The 23,966-nt window shown below is 46.5% G+C and overlaps 1 protein-coding gene across 2 annotated transcripts in view; it reads left to right on the forward strand.

Moving 5' to 3' along the window:
• LOC135814532 (dual oxidase 1-like) overlaps nucleotides 1-11,045 on the forward strand; it is a 25,708-nt gene extending 14,663 nt beyond the window's left edge. For both annotated transcript variants that reach the window (XM_065327658.1, XM_065327659.1), the window contains exons 15-22: nucleotides 441-708; nucleotides 1,952-2,194; nucleotides 5,433-5,632; nucleotides 6,642-6,816; nucleotides 7,242-7,483; nucleotides 7,609-8,058; nucleotides 8,420-8,575; nucleotides 10,184-11,045. In XM_065327658.1, coding sequence (XP_065183730.1) covers nucleotides 441-708; nucleotides 1,952-2,194; nucleotides 5,433-5,632; nucleotides 6,642-6,816; nucleotides 7,242-7,483; nucleotides 7,609-8,058; nucleotides 8,420-8,575; nucleotides 10,184-10,435 — 1,986 coding nt within the window. In that variant the 3' untranslated portion in view covers nucleotides 10,436-11,045. The remainder of the gene's footprint in view (nucleotides 1-440; nucleotides 709-1,951; nucleotides 2,195-5,432; nucleotides 5,633-6,641; nucleotides 6,817-7,241; nucleotides 7,484-7,608; nucleotides 8,059-8,419; nucleotides 8,576-10,183) is intronic.
• The last annotated feature ends 12,921 nt before the right edge of the window (nucleotides 11,046-23,966 follow it).

The following is a 23,966-nucleotide window of genomic DNA, read 5'->3' on the forward strand; positions in this document are numbered from 1 at the left end:
AGTAACCATCATCCCCCCTAGAAGACAAATTTATTACTATAACCTAGGCAAGGGACATTCTGTAGTCCACGTCACACTGCATGTAATTGCAACAAGTACACCAGGTTCGAGTTTCAATAATGTCATGGCAACAACCCCGGGGCTTGTTCTTACAAATGTCAGGCTACGTTGTAATAAGGAGCATGGGTTTTGTATGATTTTTTACCTTCCTGTAGCTTTCCTGTTTTCCGGTCTGGACATTCTTTGGGTCCATGTTCTTGATACCCGGGGCCTAGTGGAGCGAGTCGTTTACAACAGTAGTGCCACGCACCGCCGCATCTATTGAACATGTACCAGTATCTCCTTGGCCCTGTAAATCTGTCTTATCAGGAGCCAGCGTTATCTATTTCTACTCGACTTCTTTCAGCACTTCCTGCTGTTGCTGTTCTTGTCTGCTCCAGGATGCTGGTCTAGCGCACAAGACCAGCCTGACAGTGGAGGACTTTAAGGAGATCTTTGGCAAGTATGGCAACGAGCTTGACTCCACGGCCATGCAGATTCACGGCAAGACTGCCAGGAAGTCCGTTGTGAAAGCTACCACCACTGTGACCAGTGCGACATCTCAGAAGAAACTTGCCGGTGTGAGCAGTGCTGGCGGCGGCCAAGATGAGACTGATGCAGCACAGTTCAGGCAGCGCCTTGCCACTGGCCTCAGGGCAGATAAGAGCAGTACGTTAGTGAGAAGAAATGCGTATCACTGTTGGCTTCCAGGGGCGTCGGCAGGTGTTTTAGGGTGGTGAGGTCAGCCATCTGAGTGGTGCGGTCAGCCATCTGAGACTGGAGTATACTCGAGGCGGAGGGGTTTCTGCTGAAAATGTTGAAAATGTAGAGCCCAACTTCACAGTGTTTTATTCATTTGATTTGAGGGGTACCTGGGGCAAATAGTGGTACGGTCAAGACCGTAGTGACCATAGCGTGTCTGACGCCCCTGGTTTATTATATGTACAGTGGAGATTGGATATAACGACACTCCTTCGGGAGAGAACAAAATGTCACTTTATTCGATCTGTCACTACAGTCCATTTCAAAACTATAGACGCGTAGGTTTTTGAAATATTTCAAATTTGGCTGGACCTTTTTGAGAATAGTTTTCGGAATATTGCTCAGGTCTGCTCCACAATTACTCTCATATAGTTTCTAAACGATTGGATAACAGACGCCCAATTTGGAAAAAATTATGCACAAAGTGATCACAGATTTTATGTGGTATAGATGCTGGCATAACGGTTTTTGCCTAGGTACGCGTCTTTAGTTTTGAAATGGACTGTAAACCCGATCTTCACAAAGGACTTACTAAACGACTTGGGCAACAGAATTGTGTCGCTAAACTCAATCCGTCGTTATATGCAAGGTCGTTATATCCGATCTCCACTGTATTGGGTTCTGTTTGTGACTCATGAAATCAGGCTATTGCAGAAGAATACTGTGCGAGTTTGATGCAGCCCATGTCCAGATGTTGTCATCCACTGCCATTCAGCTGTGTATTGTGGAGCAGTATTTGCCACGGTATCACCACCCGTCCAGCATGTAGGCACGCACATACACGCACACACGCACACACACACACACACACACACACACACACACACACACACACACAGGGGTCACATGGGTCAGCTTGTAGAAGTTTGCCATGCATGCTAATTGAGCATCCTGAGGAGGGGTGCATACATGCTATGAATTAGGGCCACTCACTATGTATACACAAATACCTTTAGGCATCAATTATGTATGACATGCACGTTTTGTCTTGCAGTGATGTATGACATGCACGTTTTGTCTTGCAGTGATACTGCACCAAGCCTTACATGTGCCTGTGTAGTGCTATGAGTACTTTGTGATCATTACTCATCATTACTCATCATTACTGACCTGGTCTCTCATGCACATCATGATGCATTGTTTCCCATAGGATCAGCAGCAGCAAAGGAAGCACGGAAGGCCTATGCCAGTCACGAGGATGAAGACTTCACTTCAAGCATTCACGTCGAGCCTCTGCCGGTGGATGAAGAGCTTGGCAACAGCGAGGATACACAGAAGGACTCGCGTTCCCTCCTGTACATGCAGCGAGTGTGGGAAAACTATCGCCTGCACATCTTCTGGTTTGCCCTCTACCAGCTAGTGACACTGGCCATATTTGGCGAGAGAGCCTACTGTAAGTATCTTGTCATTATACACTTTTTGAGCACGTGTGCAATCCAGATTTCCACATTATGTGCAATGTTTGAGCACGTGTACAATCCAGATTTGCACATTATGTGCAATGTTTGAGCGAGTGTGCATCCCAGATCTGCAGTGTACCAAGCGCTCTTTCGCATCTGAAATACATCATGTGCCAGGTGTAGCATCCCTGCTACGATCCACAAACCCTCACTCACTGGCACTGGCCATAGACATATCAAGAGGAAATGGTTCTTGACAACTCTCCGCGAAAAGGACTTCAACATCAGAAAGACCAAAAGGAAGGAACCAAAGAAAGGAACGAGTGTGTGAATAAACTCAGTATGTGCGAGAGAGCAAAACGCGGCTGCCCGTGCACACGTGTGCGCACGCTGAATTGTGAGACATAGCCTGCTGACATCGTCAAGAGCTGTTTTTTTGTTTTTTTGTTTTTTTACTATTGACACAGCCCTAATAGAAAACAGGTGGAGAACAAAAAGAAACAAGAAAAAGGACAAAACATAGGGGATGTAGGGACGACGTGCTGATGTGCTGGGAGCAACTCAACCGACCAGAGGTCTCGGCGTCAGCGTTGCAACTAGGCATCGAAAAATGGGTGTGGGGGGGGGGGGGGTTGCACAAGAACAACTGCAAAACAAACAGAAGCTAGAGAATACCCGGTGTGACAGAAATAATAACTTGGTGCGAAATAATGAGAAGAAAAGAATGACGCCCAAAAGCGCTAAATACGAAATTAAGAAAAGGGAAATCAAAAACCACATAGGGCTAAAGCCGCACCAAATAATAATTTAAATTATAACTTAACCGGGTGGAAAACCAAGAAATCATAACAAACAAAACAAACTAATAATAAAAGGTAAATGAAGCCCAATATCATCAGCATAGCCGAACCAAGGAACATGACCCGTGCCACAATCAATAGTTCATCCGTAGAAGTCGGTAGCCATCAGCCAGTGTTGGTGCGTGAGGTACTTATGGACATCTTCTTTGAACGTGTGGAGCCGCTTCAAGCTGAGTGGAGCCCTTACAATTTCGCTTGGCAAGCTGTTCCATACTGAGATGACAGAAAACGGGAAGGAGCGAGAAGCATAGGTAGGTGCTCTCCTGTCCAGGACTTGCTGCAGCTGCACATGGTGCTGCTGGCCAGGAGGGGGTTAACTCCGGGTGCGCCGAGCTTCTACATGGTTGGCTGGAGGGGGGGATCGTGGCAGTGAGCTGGGGTGGTCCTGGGATGCACTGGAGCTTGTACAGGTATACCAGCCCAGATACAATCCGGCGGTGGCACTGGCTTTGGAGAAGGGCACCAGGGCCAATAATGGCCATTGCACGTTTCTGCACACGGTCGAGTCGGGCGAGGTGGCTGGATGCAGCTCCCATCCACACAAGGGGAGCATACTCAAGGATGGGTCGCACAAATCCATTGTACGCACAAAGCCGGCCATGGTAATCTAACACCCGGCAAGCCCGACGGAGAACACCGTTGTTGAGGAGCCGGTAGGGCTCTGGAACATGAGATCAACAGGCAAGTTGATTTCCCTACCGAACATCAACATGGCCGGAGTCTGCTTGGCCGATGAATGGACATTCGTACGATAAGCAAGTAGGCAACGCTGCAGGTAGAGATCCCAGTCGCTATGGTGATCATTCACATGGGCTGACAGCATTGCTTCAAGAGTTCTATTCATACGTTCGACCACTCCATCGCTGTACGGTCGATACAGAGTCGTCCGTGACTTCTGAATGTCAAGCAGGGTACAGATTCGAGCAAATAGCCAGAACTCAAATTGGGCCCCTCTATTGGAATGTAGCTGATATGGAATGCCATATCTACAGAAGAAGCCGTCAACGAGAAGAGTGGCAATGGTGTCGGCGCGCATATCAGGTGCAGGAAACGCTTCCGTCCACTTTAAGTGAAATAATCACATATTTATCACAATCAAGTAACGGTTCCCACGACAATTGGCTGGAAGAGGGCCCATTATGTCAACAGCCACTTTCTCCAGTGGAAATGATGGTTGATCCTGCACAAGCGGAGCTCTGATAGTGAGAGCTCGTGTTTTGCCACTCTGACACACCTCACAGAGCGCCTCCTCTCCCAGTCGGGACGTCTCACGGAGCGCCTCCTCTCGCACACGGGTCACCTCACAGGACATCTCCTTTTGCTCCTTGAGCACCTCATTGGTCGTTTGGATCAAGTATCCCCAAACAAAACGAACATTCAGTCTGCCGTGCAAAGTCGGCAACCTCCTGATTAGACATATCATTCCACCCAGCAGGCTAAAGTTCGAAAAGGAGCAAGCGCCAGAGACCAAAGCGCCGGAGAGCAAAGTAACTTCTCCTGTTTGTTTACTATATTTCAAGGATTCCTTTGCATGCATACTGCAGTCTTCAACGCGTCTTCAACTGAATGTTACACAGGGTTCTGGGCAGCGCCCCCTACTCTGATTGATCGCCCTCCTGTGAAAAGGTGGCTCCCTCCTACTCACTTGTCGATTTTTGTGTTTTTTCATGCCATCCAATGAAAATGCACATGAAAATGCACATGAAAATGCACATGGCTCATAATGTAAAGGTACACTTGTGTGAGTTAAAATCGGGGTTCGAGCCGTACGTTGCACCTTGCATGGCAAGACACTTTTTGCAAAATGAAAAAAATGGGTTACGAGGTAACTGTTTCCCCTGCCCGTCCGTCCCCCTACTATTTCGACCTGGCTAGAACCCTGATGTAAGTCATGCAGTCGACTCCTGATAAAACAAACACCGTTGTGTGGGAGAATTAGTTCTCCATAGCCGAATGTATTTATAATAGAAATGCACTCACGCCATACAAGCAACACGTAATGACTGATATGTGACCGGTGACTGTAGGAGTGCATTTGGTTTACATACGGCCCTACAAGATAAGGTTCACTACAAAAACGAAAACTGTTCGCTACAAAGGGTCAAATTGATATGGGTTCAACCAGGGACATGGACACTGGCTCGCTACATTATGAAATTCACTATACGCGAGTTCGTTCTAAGTGGAGTCGACTGTAGTCTTCAATGGTCGTGAGCATCAACAGTTTGTTTGTGCATAGGTTCATGTACAAGCTACCACTCTTGCTTGTGTGGTATTTGTCAAAGCAAGGTTTTAGCCTGACTGTCATGACTGTCATGACTAGCGTGTAAGTTTCAAACCTGCTTTCACCTGCCTGCCGTGTTTCTTTCAGACTACTCGGTGGAACGTGAGCATGCCGGTCTGCGTCGCATTGCTGGCTATGGTGTCACTGTGACGCGTGGAGCTGCGTCCGCCATGATGTTCACATATTCTTCCCTGCTCGTCACGATGAGTCGTAATGTTATCACTCACCTCCGTGAGACCTTCCTCAACCGTGTCATTCCCTTCGATGCGGCTCATGGAGCTCACAAGGTACAGCAACTGAATTTGTGTTTAACAACAGCAGTTTTATAACCTTCCCTAATGCGAGCTTGCCCGTGTAAACACACACACACACGTGCACACACACACACACACACACAGTCTCCTCTTGAATTTAAAAGTCTAACAGCGTTCACGTCAATACTGAACTCATTCTTTTGCTCACTGAGCAATACAATCTTTTCATTTTCTTTCTTCTGTTTTCTTTTTCAACTTAATCCTCCCTACCCGACTTCCCTTTGGTGCGTCCATGGAGCTATGAAGCCGAGACCTCTGGTCGGCTGAGCTTATTGGGCCCCACCACCACACTCCATTATTCACCCCAGTGTCTGGAGATATGTGGATTTTGTAGAAAAAAAGGAAAAAACACACACACACAAACACACACACATGCATTCTATAATACTATTAGCATTACTACCTTTTGACTACGGTAGAAGTCTACCCAGCCTGAAACTTTGATTCCAGTCAAGATTATGTCAAAACACGTTCCTGGAGCCCACAGAAAAAACCGGAAAGTGTCCGATTTTGGCCAAAAAGGGCTACAAGTAGTGTAGATTTTCCAATTATGTGCGTTAGCAAATAAAGTAAATAGAGTATAATTTCCCACTTGCATTTTGTTATGGTGTGCTGGAAATTTTCAAATCATGGTTTATCCCATGGTGTGGCAATTTCAGTTAATCAGCGGCCGTATTGAGATATACCAGCTCGGCTGAAAGGTACACCCCGCTCGGTTCGCATGGGTCACGCCAAGAATAAGGGAGCTTTAGTGTTGGTCTTGCTCCACATCTGGGACAGTATCATGGGATTAAAATGGATTATACCATTTGTACTCTGTGTATACCAATACCATTCGTACTCTGTGTATACCATGTCCCTCATATTGCCCCTCGTGCTAACGCACTCGTGAAAATATTCGGCGGTATACCCCTCGTACTCGTGGTATAGTCCATACATATACATTCCATTGCACACTGTTGTGCTGTGCGGTGTCCTGCAGGCCTTTGCCATGACAGCACTCTTCTACACCGTCATACATATCCTCGGACATTGCATCAACTTCTACCACATCAGCACGCAGACGGCCAACGATCTCACGTGCCTGTTCCGCGAATACTACCATCTGTCTGATGAGCTTCCCAAGTTCCAGTTCTGGATGTTCAGCACTCTGACCGGTAAGTGTGACAGCTTGGTCATCATCATCCAGAGCCAGCCAGTGCATGGCGAAATGCTTTACTCAGTTTCCTATGCTGCTGCTGCTGCTGCTGTATTGGGGATCTCATGGATGTGTAACTCAAGAAGATCCAGGCCTGGTTGGAAAAAAGATGAGCAGTTTAACCAGAAGCACAATATGAGAGTGGACTGTTGGAGGATCGGGTTCCACAAGCACTAAGTTTGGTCCAAGAACACTGTCTGGCACATCGGTTTACCTTTTTATCTCTCTTTCTCTCTCCCTCTCTGTTTTCCTGCCCGCTTGCCTGCCTGTCTGTCCGTCCGTCTGTCCATCCGTCCGTTTATCTGTCTGTCTGTCTGTTTGTCTGTCTCTGTCTGTCTTTACCCCTGCCTCTCTCTTCCCACCCACACACACACGCGTATGCAGGTGTGACCGGCTATGTTCTGACGCTGGTCATCATCACCATGTACGTGTTTGCTTTGCCAACGGCCCGTCGTTACCTGTTCAACACGTTCTGGTTCACCCATCACCTGTACTTCGTCCTCTATGCTCTCCTGATCCTGCACGGAAGTGGACGTCTTGTGCAGCCACCACTCTTCCAGTGGTACTTCATCGGCCCGGCACTCCTCTTTGCAGCTGACAAGCTCATCAGTATCAGCCGAAAGAAGGTAGGGACATTGCGTTGTTGAGCACATATCATAAGAGGTGATACTGACAGTGTGTGTTCGCTGGACTACAGTATGAACTGTTGGTGCATTGACATTTTCTTGTTGTGTTTCTGCTCCCGATCCAGACTAAGATCATTGTGTATAAGGCCGAGAAGCTGCCGAGCGGAGTCACTCACTTGCAATTCAAGAAGCCCACCAACTTCAACTACTTATCTGGCCAGTGGTGTCGCATTGCCTGTCTAGCACTCAACTCCGAGGAGTACCATCCCTTCACCCTGACATCGGCACCGCATGAAGTCACCCTCGACCTGTACATCCGTGCAGTTGGACCGTGGACACACAACGTTCGCCAGGTGTACGATCCAGACAACGCAAAGAACAAGGACCTGATCACGGGAGCCGTGACATTCCCAAAGCTCTATCTTGATGGTCCATTTGGTGAGGGCCATCAGGATTGGTACAAATTCCAGGTTGCCGTCTTGGTAGGCGGTGGAATTGGTGTCACTCCGTTTGCATCAATTCTAAAGGATCTCGTCTTCAAGCGACAGGCCAACAGTCACATTGCTTGCAAAAAGGTAAAGTTACTACTGACTGGGCATGTATGCTATATACACAGTACAGACTGGGTATGAATGCTATACACAGGTGCGTATACAGCACACCTGTGTAGTTCATGGTTAGAAACTGCATGCTTCACAATAAGTGATATTGACCTGTAGCCTAGGATGCACTAAGCCTAGGATTTAGTTTGGTAAGTGTAACTAACCCTTGATCATCTCCCAATAGCCCATCATCGCCTGTGGTGCACTAGTGTTTGTTGGAGCTGAATCTGAGTCCATCATCGCCTGTGGTGCACTAGTGTTTGTTGGAGCTGAATCTGACCGCTGAGGTGTGACTAATTGTCGCTCGCCATCATTGTGTTGTTTCCTGCCTCAGGTGTACTTCTTGTGGGTCACGCGCACCCAGAAGCAGTTTGAATGGCTGACAGACATCATCCGACAGGTGGAACAGGATGACAAAGACCGCCTGACGGACATCCATATCTTCATCACTCAGTTCTACCAGAAGTTTGACCTGCGTACCATTATGCTGGTAAGCTACTGCTGCCGTTGTTCTTTTCTGGGCCGGTGTCCCCATCTAGGGATGTCAGCGAACGCACTGCGCAGGCCTCTGCGCATGCATTGCGTCATCGATTTTTTGAACGTGATCGCGGCCGACAGAGAAAACATGGCCGCGGTCTGTTTGCACCGCTGGGAGTCGTAAAATTACTGTTCTTCTGTCACCATTCAAATCATACGCGATACTCGAGGACCCACGAACTCACCACGTTCTCCCCGGTCGATTTCTCTGAAAGTTTGCACATCGTGAAACACCAGTATGAGAGGTGTTCAGGCCAATTTTCAAGGAATTTCCCTGGTTGGATCGTTCCAAAATCGGACTTCCATTTCTCGTTCGCGGCCATTTCTTGCGCGATGGAAGCGCCCTGCCCTGGTGAGTAACCAGCATCGCGCTTGGTAGAGAGTTGCTGCAATCAGCTCCCTGATGTCTTCGCTGCCATTGTCAGAAGCGATGGACCATGAATTTGTTTGAGAGTCTCTGGATGCTACTATTCCTCAGCCTAGTTTTCAGCCATTCCGTGCATCTTCTGCGCACGATTTATTTTGCAAAAAAATGAAAGTACTCATGAGTTTTCTTGTCGGCCGCGCGTAGATGGGCCAGGCTGACCTGCGCAGATGGGCTGCGCAGTGCGTTCGCTGATATCCCTACCCCATCCACTGCTGGTGGTAACTGCATCTGAAAGAAAACGACTCAAGCTGCTCCTGTACACAAACATCACAGGTTCTCATGAGATTCAGTCCGACTGACTCCTCTGCATCTGCAGGAAAAGCAACACCCTCAAATCAAAGATCATATTGTAATAGAAAGATCTGAAAACGATGTTGCACAAGTTATAAGGGAATCGTTCGTATTATTGTTATACTATTGTAGCTCATAATGTGTGGACCATTTAGTCATCTTTGGCTTCCCATCCGAGTTCCCATCCTTTGCAATAGCCATGACTTCTAAAAGTGGTGACCAGGGCAGGACCGCCGGAAGCAGTTGTTGATTGGTCCGGCCATACTATGCCACATTCATACACAGTTTGTGTATGAATGTGGCATGGTACACATAACCTCCTCAGCAGTAAACATGCGGTGGTGGCCAACAAGTTGGTCCGGTGATGACGTGACCAACCGGACCGGTTCCGACGGTCATGCAGGTTACATTAACTGCATTTCCAAGACAACTTAACAATACATGTACCTTTGCCCTGTCTTGCGAGAGCACCCAACCTTGATTTTGCAGCCAGGGAAAGGAAAATGAAAATTGCATGGCAGAATGCAACTAAGTTTGTACGGTGTGAGAGCCTCAGTGCACTAAGGTCACACTTAGCATGTTGTTGTGTGGAGCTCGTGTCTGCTCGAAGGTAAACTGAGTATGAATTGCCTGGACAAAGAGCACAGTGTGTACAGGGTACGTGTCGTACGACCTACAGACAGGACACCATCTCTGAAACACGACCACGAAAGGGTGGTTGGTGGTGGTAGCTGCGGGGCACTCTCGCTGTACTCTACGGTACTAGGAACTGTTCACACTCTGGTTGTCCTGAGTAGTGCGGGTCCTGATGCTCTCTGTCCTTCTCGTCCAATCTCTGCACAGTACATTTGCGAGCGTCATTTCCAGAAGATTTCCAACCGCTCTCTCTTCACCGGCCTGCGCTCTGTGACTCACTTTGGCCGTCCACAGTTCGATAGCTTCTTCGAAGGTTTGCAGCAGATCCATTCCGATGTTGGTCAGATCGGAACCTTTTCTTGTGGACCGCCACCGATGACGCGATCAGTGGAGGCAGCGTGTGGCCACTGCAACCAGATTGAAGGCCCGGTTTTCCATCATCACTTTGAAAATTTCTAATTTCACTGCCACTGCTTGCTTACATGTTATTATAATTATGCTAGTGTATAGCCGCTGAGTAGAGAACAGTTCTAGCCTTAGCCAATGCTCTTTGTGCTGCTCTCAGTTTTCACTCTACTACCTTGTAACAGAGTTATTATGTAGACATTTTCTTTCTACTTTGATGATTTTCCCCTCTCTACTCTCATCTTTCCCATTCACCACCACTACCACTGCTGCCGCCGTCACCTCTGCCTGCCTCCACTGACTGCTGTTCCGGCTATTGCCCGTGCCATGGCTTGAACGGTAAAAAAACTCGAGAGTCTGTGGCCCCATCATAGATTGTCAGTGCTCTGTCTGGCCAACAGCCTATTGCCCATGCGTGTTGCTGATATTTTTTCTTTTCTTTTCTTTCATTCTTTCTTTCTATCTCTCAGGGTGTGTATAGCTGGTGACCGTCATTCTGCGATGCCTTGTATACCTGGTATTTTCTTCCTCTCCCAGATTCTATTATTCTATTATGCTGCACCTTCATCTTGTACTTTGTTTGTTCTAACTTTGCTCGTTTTCAAGTAGGCATTTGGATGAAGTACCATGCGGGTTTTGCCACAAACGCATGCTATAACACCAATGACTTGTGTGATGTGCTGCATGGTGGTTTGTACCGTCCTGCTCGTGCTGATGATTATGATGATGATGATGATGGTAATTGTGTATAAAATGTGTCTCAATCTGCGGACAGACCAAAATGTGTCACTGTAGTCACCATGGTTACCAGAGTTCTTGTGTTATATGGCTGATGTCCTGTCAAGTGTAGAGCGGGGAATTAATGTGATGGTTGGTCTACCCACTCTTGAAGAGTGGGTAGACCCTTAGTCTCTCATAACAGAACGAGTTGATTGATTGATTGATTGATTTTATTTGGATTCGCGAGACCAAACGAGCAGGAGTGTTCAATAACAGGGGAGCGAATGGTTGAGTTGTGCTATGTGACAATTATGTAGTGTGTGCGTGGGGTGGTGGTGTGGGGGGGGGGGGGGGGGGCTGCGGAGGCCCAATACAATGTAAGGCCGGGGGTGGGAGGAGAGAAGGCCAGCGGAGAGTCAAATTCAGAAGAGGGAGGAGAGAATAGCTGAAGTACACGTTTACTGGGCGAATTCAAATAAACCAAACAAACAGCAAAACGAGTGCACAAACTCACGAGAAGAGACAGGAGCACAGAAATGAACGGGAGACAGTCTACGAAGTGGTGGTAGACTGCCATCGGTGCATGTAGATCTACCACGGTACATTTTTAAATTATCACATTATCGGCTTTGCAAAGTTAGTTCGCGGGTACTGAATACCATGGTATGGCCAACTGTGTAGCAGTCTTGGTCTTGTGTGATTATATACGAGCAGTTTGCTCTTTCTTTGTCCTACGGTTGGATGGTTACGGGTCAAGTAATTGCCCCCGAGACAAAGGAAGTAGCCATACCAGCCGAAATACTGGACTAAGTAACGGAGCAGCCGCGGAGGAAGAGGAATCCACCTGAATAATGAGGCCTTCAGCAGAACGTTCACGAATCCTCGAACCTAGATAATAATTGTAACGATTAACATTTTTCGTGCCTGTTTTGTTCTGGAATGCATGAAAGCGCAAGATCTTTCACACTCCCCACCCTGGGCGAAACAAGGTACGAACGAAGCAGAATGCGCCCATATTATACAGTGTTTTCTAAAGCTTGTGCCCTCGCGAATCTTCGAATCCATTCAGCTCGAGTTCGTCTCGTCAGCCGCGTTCGTCTCATGAATCATCGAATCCATTCAGCTCGAGTTCGTCTCCCAGATCAGGGCGTCGAATACATTTAGCTCGAGTTCGTCTTTCACTCGCGAAAGTGCGAAAGGTCGCTCTATCATGTACATAGTGAACAATGAGACGAGAATTGACAGAAAAATGGCTTCTACACAAGCTCAATATTGATCTCACGGTTCTGGCCACCAGCATAATGTGCTAATAATAATATTTAGGAATGGTTTGCTCCCACACTGGAGCTCGCGCTATCCCGCCGACTTGACTTGACACTTGACTGACTCACGACTGCCATCCAGAGCACACGAGAAATCCATCGAACCTTCCACTCGGCAAACCTGCAAGAAAGCACCACTCCCTGCTCAATACACAGTGTTTCGGGGAATTCATCCCTCATCAGTTGAGCTTGAGTAGGCTGAGGAAGATTGTGCCTGGGAGGGAGGGAGATAAATTGGGAAAGAGGGAGAGAGCCACAAGAGAGAAGTTAACAAGATAGAGAGCAAGCCAACAAGAGAGAGATAATGGATGAGGCTAGTTGATGATAGAACTACAGCTGTACTGATTATAAAGAGCTAGGGCTTCAGTGGAGCCAGTCAAGAATAATTCTCGTTCTTCTCTATATTTTAGCTACAGTATGCACTGGGTATATTTTATTGGAGCCATTTAGATTGAAGGGTGCACTTCACATAACAGTTTGACAGTTATGTTAGTACTCATCATCTCAATTAGCAACACCAACTCGAAAAGCCGATACGAGTTTCAGCGGATCATATCCTCGGGTATGAACTTTAGTCGTCTTTACAAGAAGTTCACGTCTGTTCATGTTGTGCGTCGCCTACCCACTCACTGGTAGTAGACATGCGGAGGCTGTGGTCCAGTGTGGAGGATGTGGTACATCCGTGTTCTCCGTGTTCTACAATGACCCCCGCAAGATAGATGGGGGGGGGGGGGGGGGAGGGCGTGCTGGCACCGTTTACTATGTATAATTATGTATGTAAAGAACGGGTTTCTGCACCGTTCCATGTCAGGGATGGGAGGGCCTGGACCAATCAGAAGTTGAGTATTAAACTTATTAAACTGGACTTTAATTTTCCTTTTCCGGTTACAGTTCATTGTTTCTGAAATCATGCAGATGGTCGCGGAGAATTGGTTGAGTATTGAGCAACTCGATGAATAATCAAATCACTACCATAAAGGTGTCTTGAGAAACGACTTACCGTTTACGTTCAAGCTCCATTCATGTAAGTCGAAGTAAAGTTCGCGCATCTGCGTTTTAACCATCCAAGAAACACAATCGAATCATCAGGAGGTGTCGCTTGTGTCAGGCCAGCACCACGCATGGTAATGCCCACTATAAAAGGCAAATGCAGAGCCTAGCATGGAGAGATACATGTAGTATCGAGGAGAGGGGAAGTCTCACAGCCAATTCTATAGTGCATGAATAGTGACGTCATTTGAATGCAACTACAATCATAATCATTGTACATGTATTAGTGATTTTTAAAAGTGGATGGCAGATGTGCGTGGCAAACGGGTGTGGGGCTGTGGGCAGACACATACCTACATGTACATGTATACGTGTACAATGTCCATTCAGCAAATCGCCATCCCTCTGGCATATCTGCGACACTTACCTGCCAAATCCTACGTACATGTGTATCTGCTGCGCTCGACTTGAATCGGATTCGAATGAATGTCTTAAGTGTCAACACAGCATAATCAACGGCTTGGATGATGTAATGCCGAAGTTCATAAATCATCATTCACAAAGTCATTGGACGTTGGACAACATGATGTCAACATCCAATGGCAATGACTTTTATGATGGGAATAGCAACAGCCATGTGCATGAAACGATACCAAGCGTCCTGGGTGTTTCATCAGTAATCAGGTGGTTGAAACGGGTTCGAGAGTCTATAGGTTTGCATGCGTGCAACATTCGGAATCCAACTGCATCAACTGCATGCATGGGAAAACTGAGTGAGACGAGAAGATTAGCTGCATGTAAAATAAATCTTTTGGTGGATCGCTTTTACCTTCCGGCCAAATGGTCTCTGTCCTGTGAATTTTTAATGTCTCTCTATCTTCACCATACTCTATCTTCACCATACTCTATCTTCACCCCACTCTATCTTCACCATACTCTATCTTCACCACACTCTATCCTCACTATACTCTATCTTCACCCCACTCTATCTTCACCATACTCTATCTTCACCACACTCTATCCTCACTATACTCTATCCTCACCATACTCTATCCTCACCATACTCTATCTTCACCATACTCTATCCTAACCACACTCTATCTTCACCACACTCTATCCTCACCATACTCTATCCTCACTATACTCTATCCTCACCATACTCTATCCTCACCACACACTATCTTCACCATACTCTATCTTCATCAATCTCAGTTTCCATCACTCTCGGTCTCCACCACACTCGGTCTTCACCACACTCTATTTTAACGTCTGTCAGCCTGCACTGTGATAAAGATAGAGAGACGTTCGTGGCACAGAGACACATTCGTTTTAGTATGGAAGTCGGGACTGGATAGTGTAAGAATGGCTGCCCAGCTGAGTGGAGTGTGAAACTTCTTTAATGTACTATAATAATTATGAGAGTTTGAGAAGAAGAAGTAGCGACGACCCGGCCATTATGGAATTCAATACACCACACCACCACATTGCGCTCTTGGCCGATCCAAACTCTGCACTCACATCACCATCACCACAGCGAGGACAATTCCGGTATATAGATTGATATTGACAATGACCCTCCAGACAGCTGTTTCGCTCCTCCTGAGCTCATCAGTGCAGAATGAGCGCAATTGCGCCAATTTAGCCCTATAAAGATCAGTCTATTCTTATTATTCTTTCATTCAACATCAAAATGCCTCCACTGATGAGCTCAGGAGGAGCGAAACAGCTGTCTGGAGGGTCATTGTCAATATCAATCTATATACCGGAATTGTCCTCGCTGTGGTGATGGTGATGTGAGTGCAGAGTTTGGATCGGCCAAGAGCGCAATGTGGTGGTGTGGTGTATTTAATATGAGAATGCTCCAAGAAAGTAGTGCTGAGCCCTTCATTTCAATTTCATGCTACGGTCTTTATTATCCAGAGTGCACGTCAGTCGTTCACAGTGTGCCAATGACAATTTTGGAGCGATTCCTATCTAGAAAACGCTTGGATTCTGATTTTGTCGAGAGAGTACTAAAGACCATCCTGTCCATGTCACATGTCCTTTGCGTCTCTGTTGCTTTTGACTGGCTATTGACATTCTCTTTCTTTACGGAGTTGTTGTTGCTGTTGCTGTTGCTTCTGCTACTCTTTCGTATTCCCTCCTAACCCTTACTTACATGTACATGTACACGTACATGTATATGTATCGCTGTGGTTGGCTATCACCCACACGCTTCACATTGGCCGGTGTTTCCACTGAGTTTTGAGATTTTGTAATAAATACATGTATACATACATGTATAATCTTGACTACTGTAAACCGCCCAATGTTATGTTCGCGTCACTAAATTTTCGCGATTTCTTAGAACCAGCGCGTTTGCGATGGCAAAATTTCGCGAAGCACTGGGGCCACTTACATACACACGCTGTTGGAGTTAGATTTCACGCGTTACGCTCTTCTCGCGAAAATAGCGAACATTAATCCGTCGCGAATATTAGGCAGTTTACTAGGCAGTAGTTTGAGGGAAAGTATACAATATATAAATCATGATAAAGTGTATTGTGCGTATAGACTATATATAGTGCACATCGGATGCCTGTGCCCTGGACTATAATAATTATAATCATGCACTACGACAGTAGCGTGAACTCCATAATGCCCAGGTATTAGTGGACCATATTCAAATGTGGACTCCATACTGAAAGTACAATGTACATGTCCACTCCGGACAGCCTAGTACATGTACACGACACAGTCACTGCACATTTCAAGTATGGAACCCACAGTGACACGTACGTAGGGACCATCCGATGTGATTTCATGTATTGTACTGCACTCTGGTAGTCTGGAATCTAAAAAAATACCGTTAATTCCATTTGCTGAGTGACGTGGTTTGCCCTCCCTTGGCATGCCTCCAATGCCATTCCCAGGCACTTGAATGTTGAGAGCATGCGTCTTGTGCCGGTGTCAACCCAGCCGGATCCGCTCACCTGCTACATCCGAGCACAGCATGCATGAGATACTTAAAACAGTCAGGGTATTACGATCACCCTCTCAGCGGCCCAGCGGGTAGCACTATGGTCATCTGATGGTCATTTCACTTCTCAGCTGGGGCCAACAGTGGGTGATCATCCAGGTCAATGACATCCCCTGACGGTAACAGCTGGAGATCTTCTCAGAGTAAGGCACCACATTCCCTTCTTACATGTAGAACGAACACAAACCAGGAAGGCAAGAGGCTGCATTGTGGACCATGTGGTACACTGAGAGTTCTTCACACAACACGTGACAACAGCACTTTAATTACAAGGAATCGAAAATGATACTAAAGTACATGTATGGAGAATTGGAGATACATGTATATGTAGTAAATTACTACTACTTGAAGTACTACAAATAGTAATAGGGTAACAGTTTGCAAAAGATACTAGTAGTCACTAGTAGTCCGTTTGGGAAATTCAATAATATACAGTGCTGGCAACTGAAATCCGACCCCCTGAGCGGTGGGTTCACATTCTTTGCGATGTGAGCGCACCGCTCAGGGGGTCGGATTTCAGTTGCCAGCACTGTACTCTAAACGCCAACTAAAGATTATTGAGGGGGGGGGGTATCCTATTGCCAGTATTGGCAAGGATTTCATTAAACGAGCATCTTGTGGGAGGCCCCTCAAATTAATTTAGCCTTTGGGAAATATCATGAAGTTGGTTGCTCCAACGAGGAGCACACGCTTCTTGCCGAACTTGACACTTGACTGACTCACGACTGCCATCCGGAGCACACCAGGAGCACGTCGCACCTTCCGCTCGGCAAACCTGAAAGAAAGCACCACCCCCTGCTCAATACACAGTGTTTCGGGGAATTCACCCCTCATCAGTTGAGCTTGAGTAGGCTGAGGAAGATTGAAGTTCGGCAAGAAGCGTGTGCTCCTCGTTGGAGCAACCAACTTCATGACATTACCGCCGAAGTCGCAACTTCTAAGTTCGTATTGTTGTCCCTCACGCGGACGTGCGACTAGTTGTTGGACGTGACAGCGTTGTGAATAGCTATACTGGCTCTCAACGTCTGTTTAGCACAACTCCATGAGCGACTCTGACTCACGCTGCTACCTGGGGCTTCACGAGGTGTTTGTCGCGCTGGAAACAAAGCGTCTCTGTAAGTTTGTATCCCTGGTGATGGTTTGGCCTGGAGAACAGTATATAAGTGGTGCTTTTCAGGCACAATCTTCCTCAGCCTACTCAAGCTCAACTGATGAGGGGTGAATTCCCCGAAACACTGTGTATTGAGCAGGGGGTGGTGCTTTCTTTCAGGTTTGCCGAGCGGAAGGTGCGACGTGCTCCTGGTGTGCTCCGGATGGCAGTCGTGAGTCAGTCAAGTGTCAAGTTCGGCAAGAAGCGTGTGCTCCTCGTTGGAGCAACCAACTTCATGACATTACCGCCGAAGTCGCAACTTCTAAGTTCGTCTTTGGGAAATATTACTGATAAAGTTCTCCAACTGCATTATTGTCTCTTCACAGGGAATATACTACAAGTTAGGAACATGTTTCCCTTTTTGCAGTGTCTAGGCCAAGGGTGGCCCTTGGCTGAACTTACCATTAGCAATACAAAATACAAAGTAAGTTAGCCAGATTTGAGGCCGCATCACCTAACGTGTTGAGGAACACATCAAGCAGAGACGTTCGCAGCAGCGGACCACCAGAGGCACCACTTCCTGGTGTCGAATGCAGCCCTCACAAGTTAGTCAGGGGAGAGGGGATACGTCGCTCAAGTAAGTTCTCAACACGATGGGCGTGTAATCCCCTCCCCATAGATCGCGGCATCCTTGCTCAGCATTACCGGTACATGTAGTGCATGCAGTTGTGTAGATGGTTGCCTAGGCTAAGGCCGAATACGAAACCTCTGCCATGTACAGGTTACCATGATTACAACGAATCAGAAGCGTAGTGCCGGTACATGATTGTACTCCATACAATTACTGTTATTGTAAGTTACAATCACTGTAAGTGAAAAATTGAATATCGCCCTACCCTGTCGCCTGTCGTGACTGTTGTACTGCAGTACCACATCAGGCCGCTCCCCAGTCACCGTGGCCAATAGTATACCCCTACTAACCTCGACTTGGTTGAACACTTCTTTCTGGTTTATTAAAATTATAGTGTGAAAGCATCTGCCATCTGCCATCATTCTGGTCTCGTGCAAAGCTCGCTGTACTTCTCGCAGTTAGAGACACGTGACGTTGATGCCTTGCGCCGATTTAAAAATGCTAAGTTTTCCGTTCAGCAGCCTTCTTCTTGCGGTGGGTTGGGCCAGTGACTCTGAGCTCTGCTGGGAGACCTTACAAGGTCGAAACGGTTTACGTGTCGTGCTGCTGCATACAGGACTACAAGTCATGTACATGTACATGATTGTACATGTTGATGACATTGTGTACTAGTAGATTATGAGTTTGAATGCGCATATGCGGATGTCGAAGGTATGCCAAAACCGTCTTTTCAGCACAGACGATAAGACAGAAGCCGGCGACCGCACAGAGGTGCGACGTCGAACACACGTCAGACGGTGGCTGGCAGTCTGGCAGCCAGCACACGGCAGGAGCAAGCACGCACAAGCATCTGGACATTGATGAGACGTATCAGTGGATGACTCAACTTGGGGTACTGATCTCGGACTCAGTGTTTGGTCTCTGATGAAGGCCGAAGAGGAAGAAAGCAGCACACAACTGCTCTTTGATACTGTTCCACTGACCACACAGGACGCCAAAACACGGTGTGTACCAGGGAGTAGTAAAATACAGTATTTACTACTCCCTGGTGTGTACATGTACGTGTTACGATACGAGTTATGACTTTATGACTATCTGCAAACGCGTCATCGACTCATCGCATGTATAACAATAACAATTTTATGGTGAGATCACGAGGGCTGCGTTCGCAGTATGTCCGATGGTGTGAACACGACGATTCGATCGTGTTCCCAGCGTGTTTATGTTTATCGTTGTTGCTCCAGACGCTAGACCGCAATGCCCCTGTGGGTGTGGTAACCCGTACTAGTAGTATGGTGAAATGCTTCCTACGCGGTCCATGCGCAGCTTTCAACACCACACCTTCAATTCCAGTACTATCCTGTAGGCTAGTGTAGCCGTGTAGGCAGCGAGATGGTAATCAGAATGAATGCTCAGGCGATAGTGTCGGCTGCCTATCATGTCGTCAATAGTGTCACCAGTATGCCGCTACACGGCCACTTCTGCCTTTCAGAGCCTACAGGTACTACCAGTACATGTACTAGGTTCTATACACAGGATCCTTTCATCCTGGAAACTATTGCCAGAAGAATGCTGTATTGGCAAGCTGCCATGGCCACTGGAAAAAGCAATTGGGCTCAATAAATGACACAGTGAAGGAGTCAATGCAGATGCGAATCTCCTCTGCCGTTCATGAATGGTGCACTGATATGAATGTAATCAGTCGATTGCATTCACTTTCCAAGGCCGTGGGGTGTCGCCAACGTATCTCTCTATCTACGACTGCGTGTTTGCCTGCTTGATCCCAGTCCGTCGGGTTTGTTCAATGTTGTTGTCTGCGAGTGTGGAACATGATACGGGTCTGCAGAATCGGCCGAGGGGACTGATTGCCACAGGCCACATGACAGGATTATTACAGACACTGTTATCAGTACCCGTGCTCTGAACTGAAGCTCATGCAGTCATTGCTCGACTACTAGGGGGTATGAAACTCGGTGTGACATCAGTATAGCCATGAAAGGGAAACTAATACTTCACCCCACGACTAGAATGACTGCACAGTGCACACCCATCCACACACCACTGGAAACACTGCACACGCACATACATGTACATGTACATGTACGCAAACACACACACAAACACAAACAAACACGCACAAACACACACACACACACACACAGGATTCAGTCACTGGCATTCACTTCTTTTTAGTGGTATATGTACATGCACATGTAGGTCTTTGCATTGTTCTACTTCTACTTCTAGGTCTAGGTCTAGCAGTGGCAAGTGACAAACACAGCGTCATAAGGGCTTGACAGCGTAAATTGCCGTAATGCCCGGTTGCGGATTACTGGCAATCGGGGCAAGAATTAATTAGTTGGCTCTATTCTGTAGCACAAACAATACTATGATCAGGTCCTTTCCTGAACGTATCTGTGACATCACACTCACACCGGGGAATTGACAATCGCTCCTTATTGCTGCATCAGTGTATGAATAGTGTATTGTTTACAGCTGGTTGATAAGTGTTATGAAGACTTGGACTTCTAAAGTTGAAGGAAACCCGCCGAAGCAACCAGCAGACCGGCTGCGTCTGTTTGCAACTGGCACATAAATGTGAACTATGATAAAGTCTGTCATCAACTGTGCATGGAGTGTGGGCTTCCTTCCGACATGAAGAAACCTGCTCATGATACTATTAGGATGTATTCCCTGTCTGACGTCACGGATCAAAACAATCCGTGATCACAGACATGCACAGTGCCGACAGGAAAGGCGGTGGGATATGAGTGAGCCATACATGTACATGTACATGTATGATATCACGAGCAGGGCAGGAGGAAATGCTACTACAGACGTGCAGTACTGGACGAGTTGCGACCAGCTGACCTGTTGCAAGGGTGAGGTCCCCGCACACTGATTGAGGATAGTCCAGGACACTGCCAACTAACACAACACACTGCCAACTAACCTACAATCAGACACCACAGTCTGCTTGTGAAGGAGAGATGACCTTCACGGCTTCATGGACTGAATAAAAACAACGAACTGCAATACTTCCTGTTGGAATGGTATGCAGTACTAGTATGATGTCATTGTAATTCATTGTACCAGTAGTCATTGTATAGGCATTGTATTGACAGACTTATAGTATACAGTACAGTGACTGCACTGGTTTGCCATACATAGCCATGCCCATGTAGGTTTCAGAAAGAAGTTTGCTCCAGGGAGGAAAACAACTGCAAACCTACTGCACTTCGAAGGAATTGTAGAATGATCTGAATGGATACAAATCTAGACACTGTGCGTGTGGTTAGCATCTTGTAATACACAGCCAGGTAAATGTAAATGGGCCAGCAGGGTCAAACAAGACGACCTAGAGTACGATCACGGATCAGTACCGTTGCGTAAAATGATGTCTGGTGGTGTACATTATACTATTAATATTATGTACATGTATATTGTACTCTTATGACCGGCGCTACTACCTTCCCACTGTTTCATGCAATCACTACACACACATGTACTACACTAGCCCCATCAAACACTGACTGAAACAGACTGAAACAGAAGTGCAATGTTCACGTAGCGTGTGGCAAAATCGATTCAATATCAATAATTATTGACAATAAGCTCAGGCAAAGAACTGCAACTCTTACGAAGGGATGTCAGAAGTACAGTTGTCGTGTATGTCGGTTCCTCTGGCGAAATGCCACCGGATTGCCTTGCTATATTGCATCACATCAGCTCTTTCTTGAGAAGTGGCCGGCCGCAGCCCTTTCAAGAAAGCAGAAGGTCAACACCTGATGCGAGTTGCGGTAGTATTTGCACCTTTTTTTCACCAGCATTGTAATTCGATAAAGGCAATTCGACTAATTCATCAAAATGGTGTAAGTGCTGCTTCTGGGCTTGGTTGGAAGACTCTGTTGGGGAGTCTGTAGCTCAGGGCAATTTTCAAGGACAGATTAGCCCGTCAGAACAGCTCTCAAGTGAATTGAATTTAGTCGATTGTCCGGTGCCACTCTGTAGCTGTAACATGGGCGAAACAAACAGGTTAGCAACAGAGCAAAGACTGGCACAAGATTATCTCCTGCCCGCTACTTGTCCCGAGCTCCCGTTGGTGCACACATATGATACAGCGGCAAATGCTGTATGCTGTATGCTGGCACTTTAGCAAGTCAACCTCACAGTGTAAATCTGTTACCATGTATGGGGGGGGGGGGGGCTAAGCCGAAAGAATCAATACTGTGCAGTGTACAGTAACATGTTTTAAAGCAATCGCACCCCAATTTCCGGTTGTTCTATTTGAGGATGGATCATCAGCATGACCAACAATTAAATTATTTGGCGAAGCACAGAAGGTGTGACGACGTTCGCAGCAAAGAGACCATGCAGTGTGATTGTGGAGGCGCCGTTATGTATCATACGTCATACATGTACATGTACAGGTACATGTAAGTTCATAACCTCAAGAGTAGTAATCAGTTACAATCACTGAATCAGGACCAGTCGGCGCAACTCCCAAGTGTTCTCCACGCACCGGTCTCCAGAGTGCATAGCGAAAATACAGGAGACGGTACCGGTAGGATGCTTGAAGGTTAGCTGCAACTTTTAAAATGGGCTATGGGGGTGACCATCGGACAGCATTGACCATTAATTGTTCTGAGCAAATCTACATGTTCATAAATGATATAATCCAAAACTGGTAAACCGCGGAAGGTTGTAGTAAGGTCACTGTTTTCAAACACAGTGTCCTCCTCCTTGTTTCATGCTGTCAATCTAACAATTATGTTCATACATGTACATGACGATAATCGATATTGTATAATAATATTCTGAAATGTACATGTACATGTACATGTACATGTACATGTACATGTACATGTATGTGAAGTAGAATTCAGAAACGTTTTTCTTCGATGGTCATCAGGGAATCTCCATCGAATAATGTATATGGGAATTTACGGAACTAAAAGGGTCAATCACTGTCAATGAAACTTGAAAGTAACCAAAGTTAAATAATCAAGTGGGGATACAACAACACATCAGGGTTGCTAAGATAATGCGATAAAACAATGTACAGTGTAGGAAAGCTAGCAAGCGAGGTGACAATTTTACATGACAAAGTGTAGAAGAACACAATCAGAAGTGTGACCTAATCGTAATGTAACAACAGGTTCTTTTTGTTTGCACGAATCAGGCTTATGCATACGAATACAGATTACAAAACAGTTTCAAGGACTTTCAACTGGAACATAACAACAGCAACAACAGCAACAACAGCAGCAACTAGCCATTGGCGGACTATGCTCGGCCAATCGTCAAATTATGCTTTTCAGTGATTATGCCACAATTATGCCAACAAATATGCTGAATTATGCTGAATTATGCTCGGTTCCACTATGTATTCACGCTGTACATAGAGGATTGAGAAACCACGCATACACACACGGCCATGCCCTAAGCATAATTTTTTGTCTAAATCGAAAGATTATGCCGACCTTACACGTTGGAATCCGTATATTATGCCGGAGCATAACATTTTGACGAAATCCCAAGATTATGCCAAATATTATGCCGGCATAATCCGCCAAGAGCTAGCAACAACAGCAATAACAGCAGCAGCAGCAACAACAACAACAACAACAACAACAACAAGGCTTCCACTTTCCGGAGTCTTTACCGGAGAGGAGTAAAAGCCCATTACTAGTACTTGACCTCTTCCGTTCTTCTTGCCAACGATTCGACAGGGAAGGTGAAGATGTAGAGGGTGACGTTCTCACCGCCGGCCCCAGTTCACCTCATCTGTCCGGAGTCCGGACACATGAGGT

The sequence above is a fragment of the Sycon ciliatum genome, chromosome 4, assembly GCF_964019385.1.
Source record: "Sycon ciliatum chromosome 4, ocSycCili1.1, whole genome shotgun sequence".
Lineage (NCBI taxonomy): Eukaryota > Metazoa > Porifera > Calcarea > Leucosolenida > Sycettidae > Sycon > Sycon ciliatum.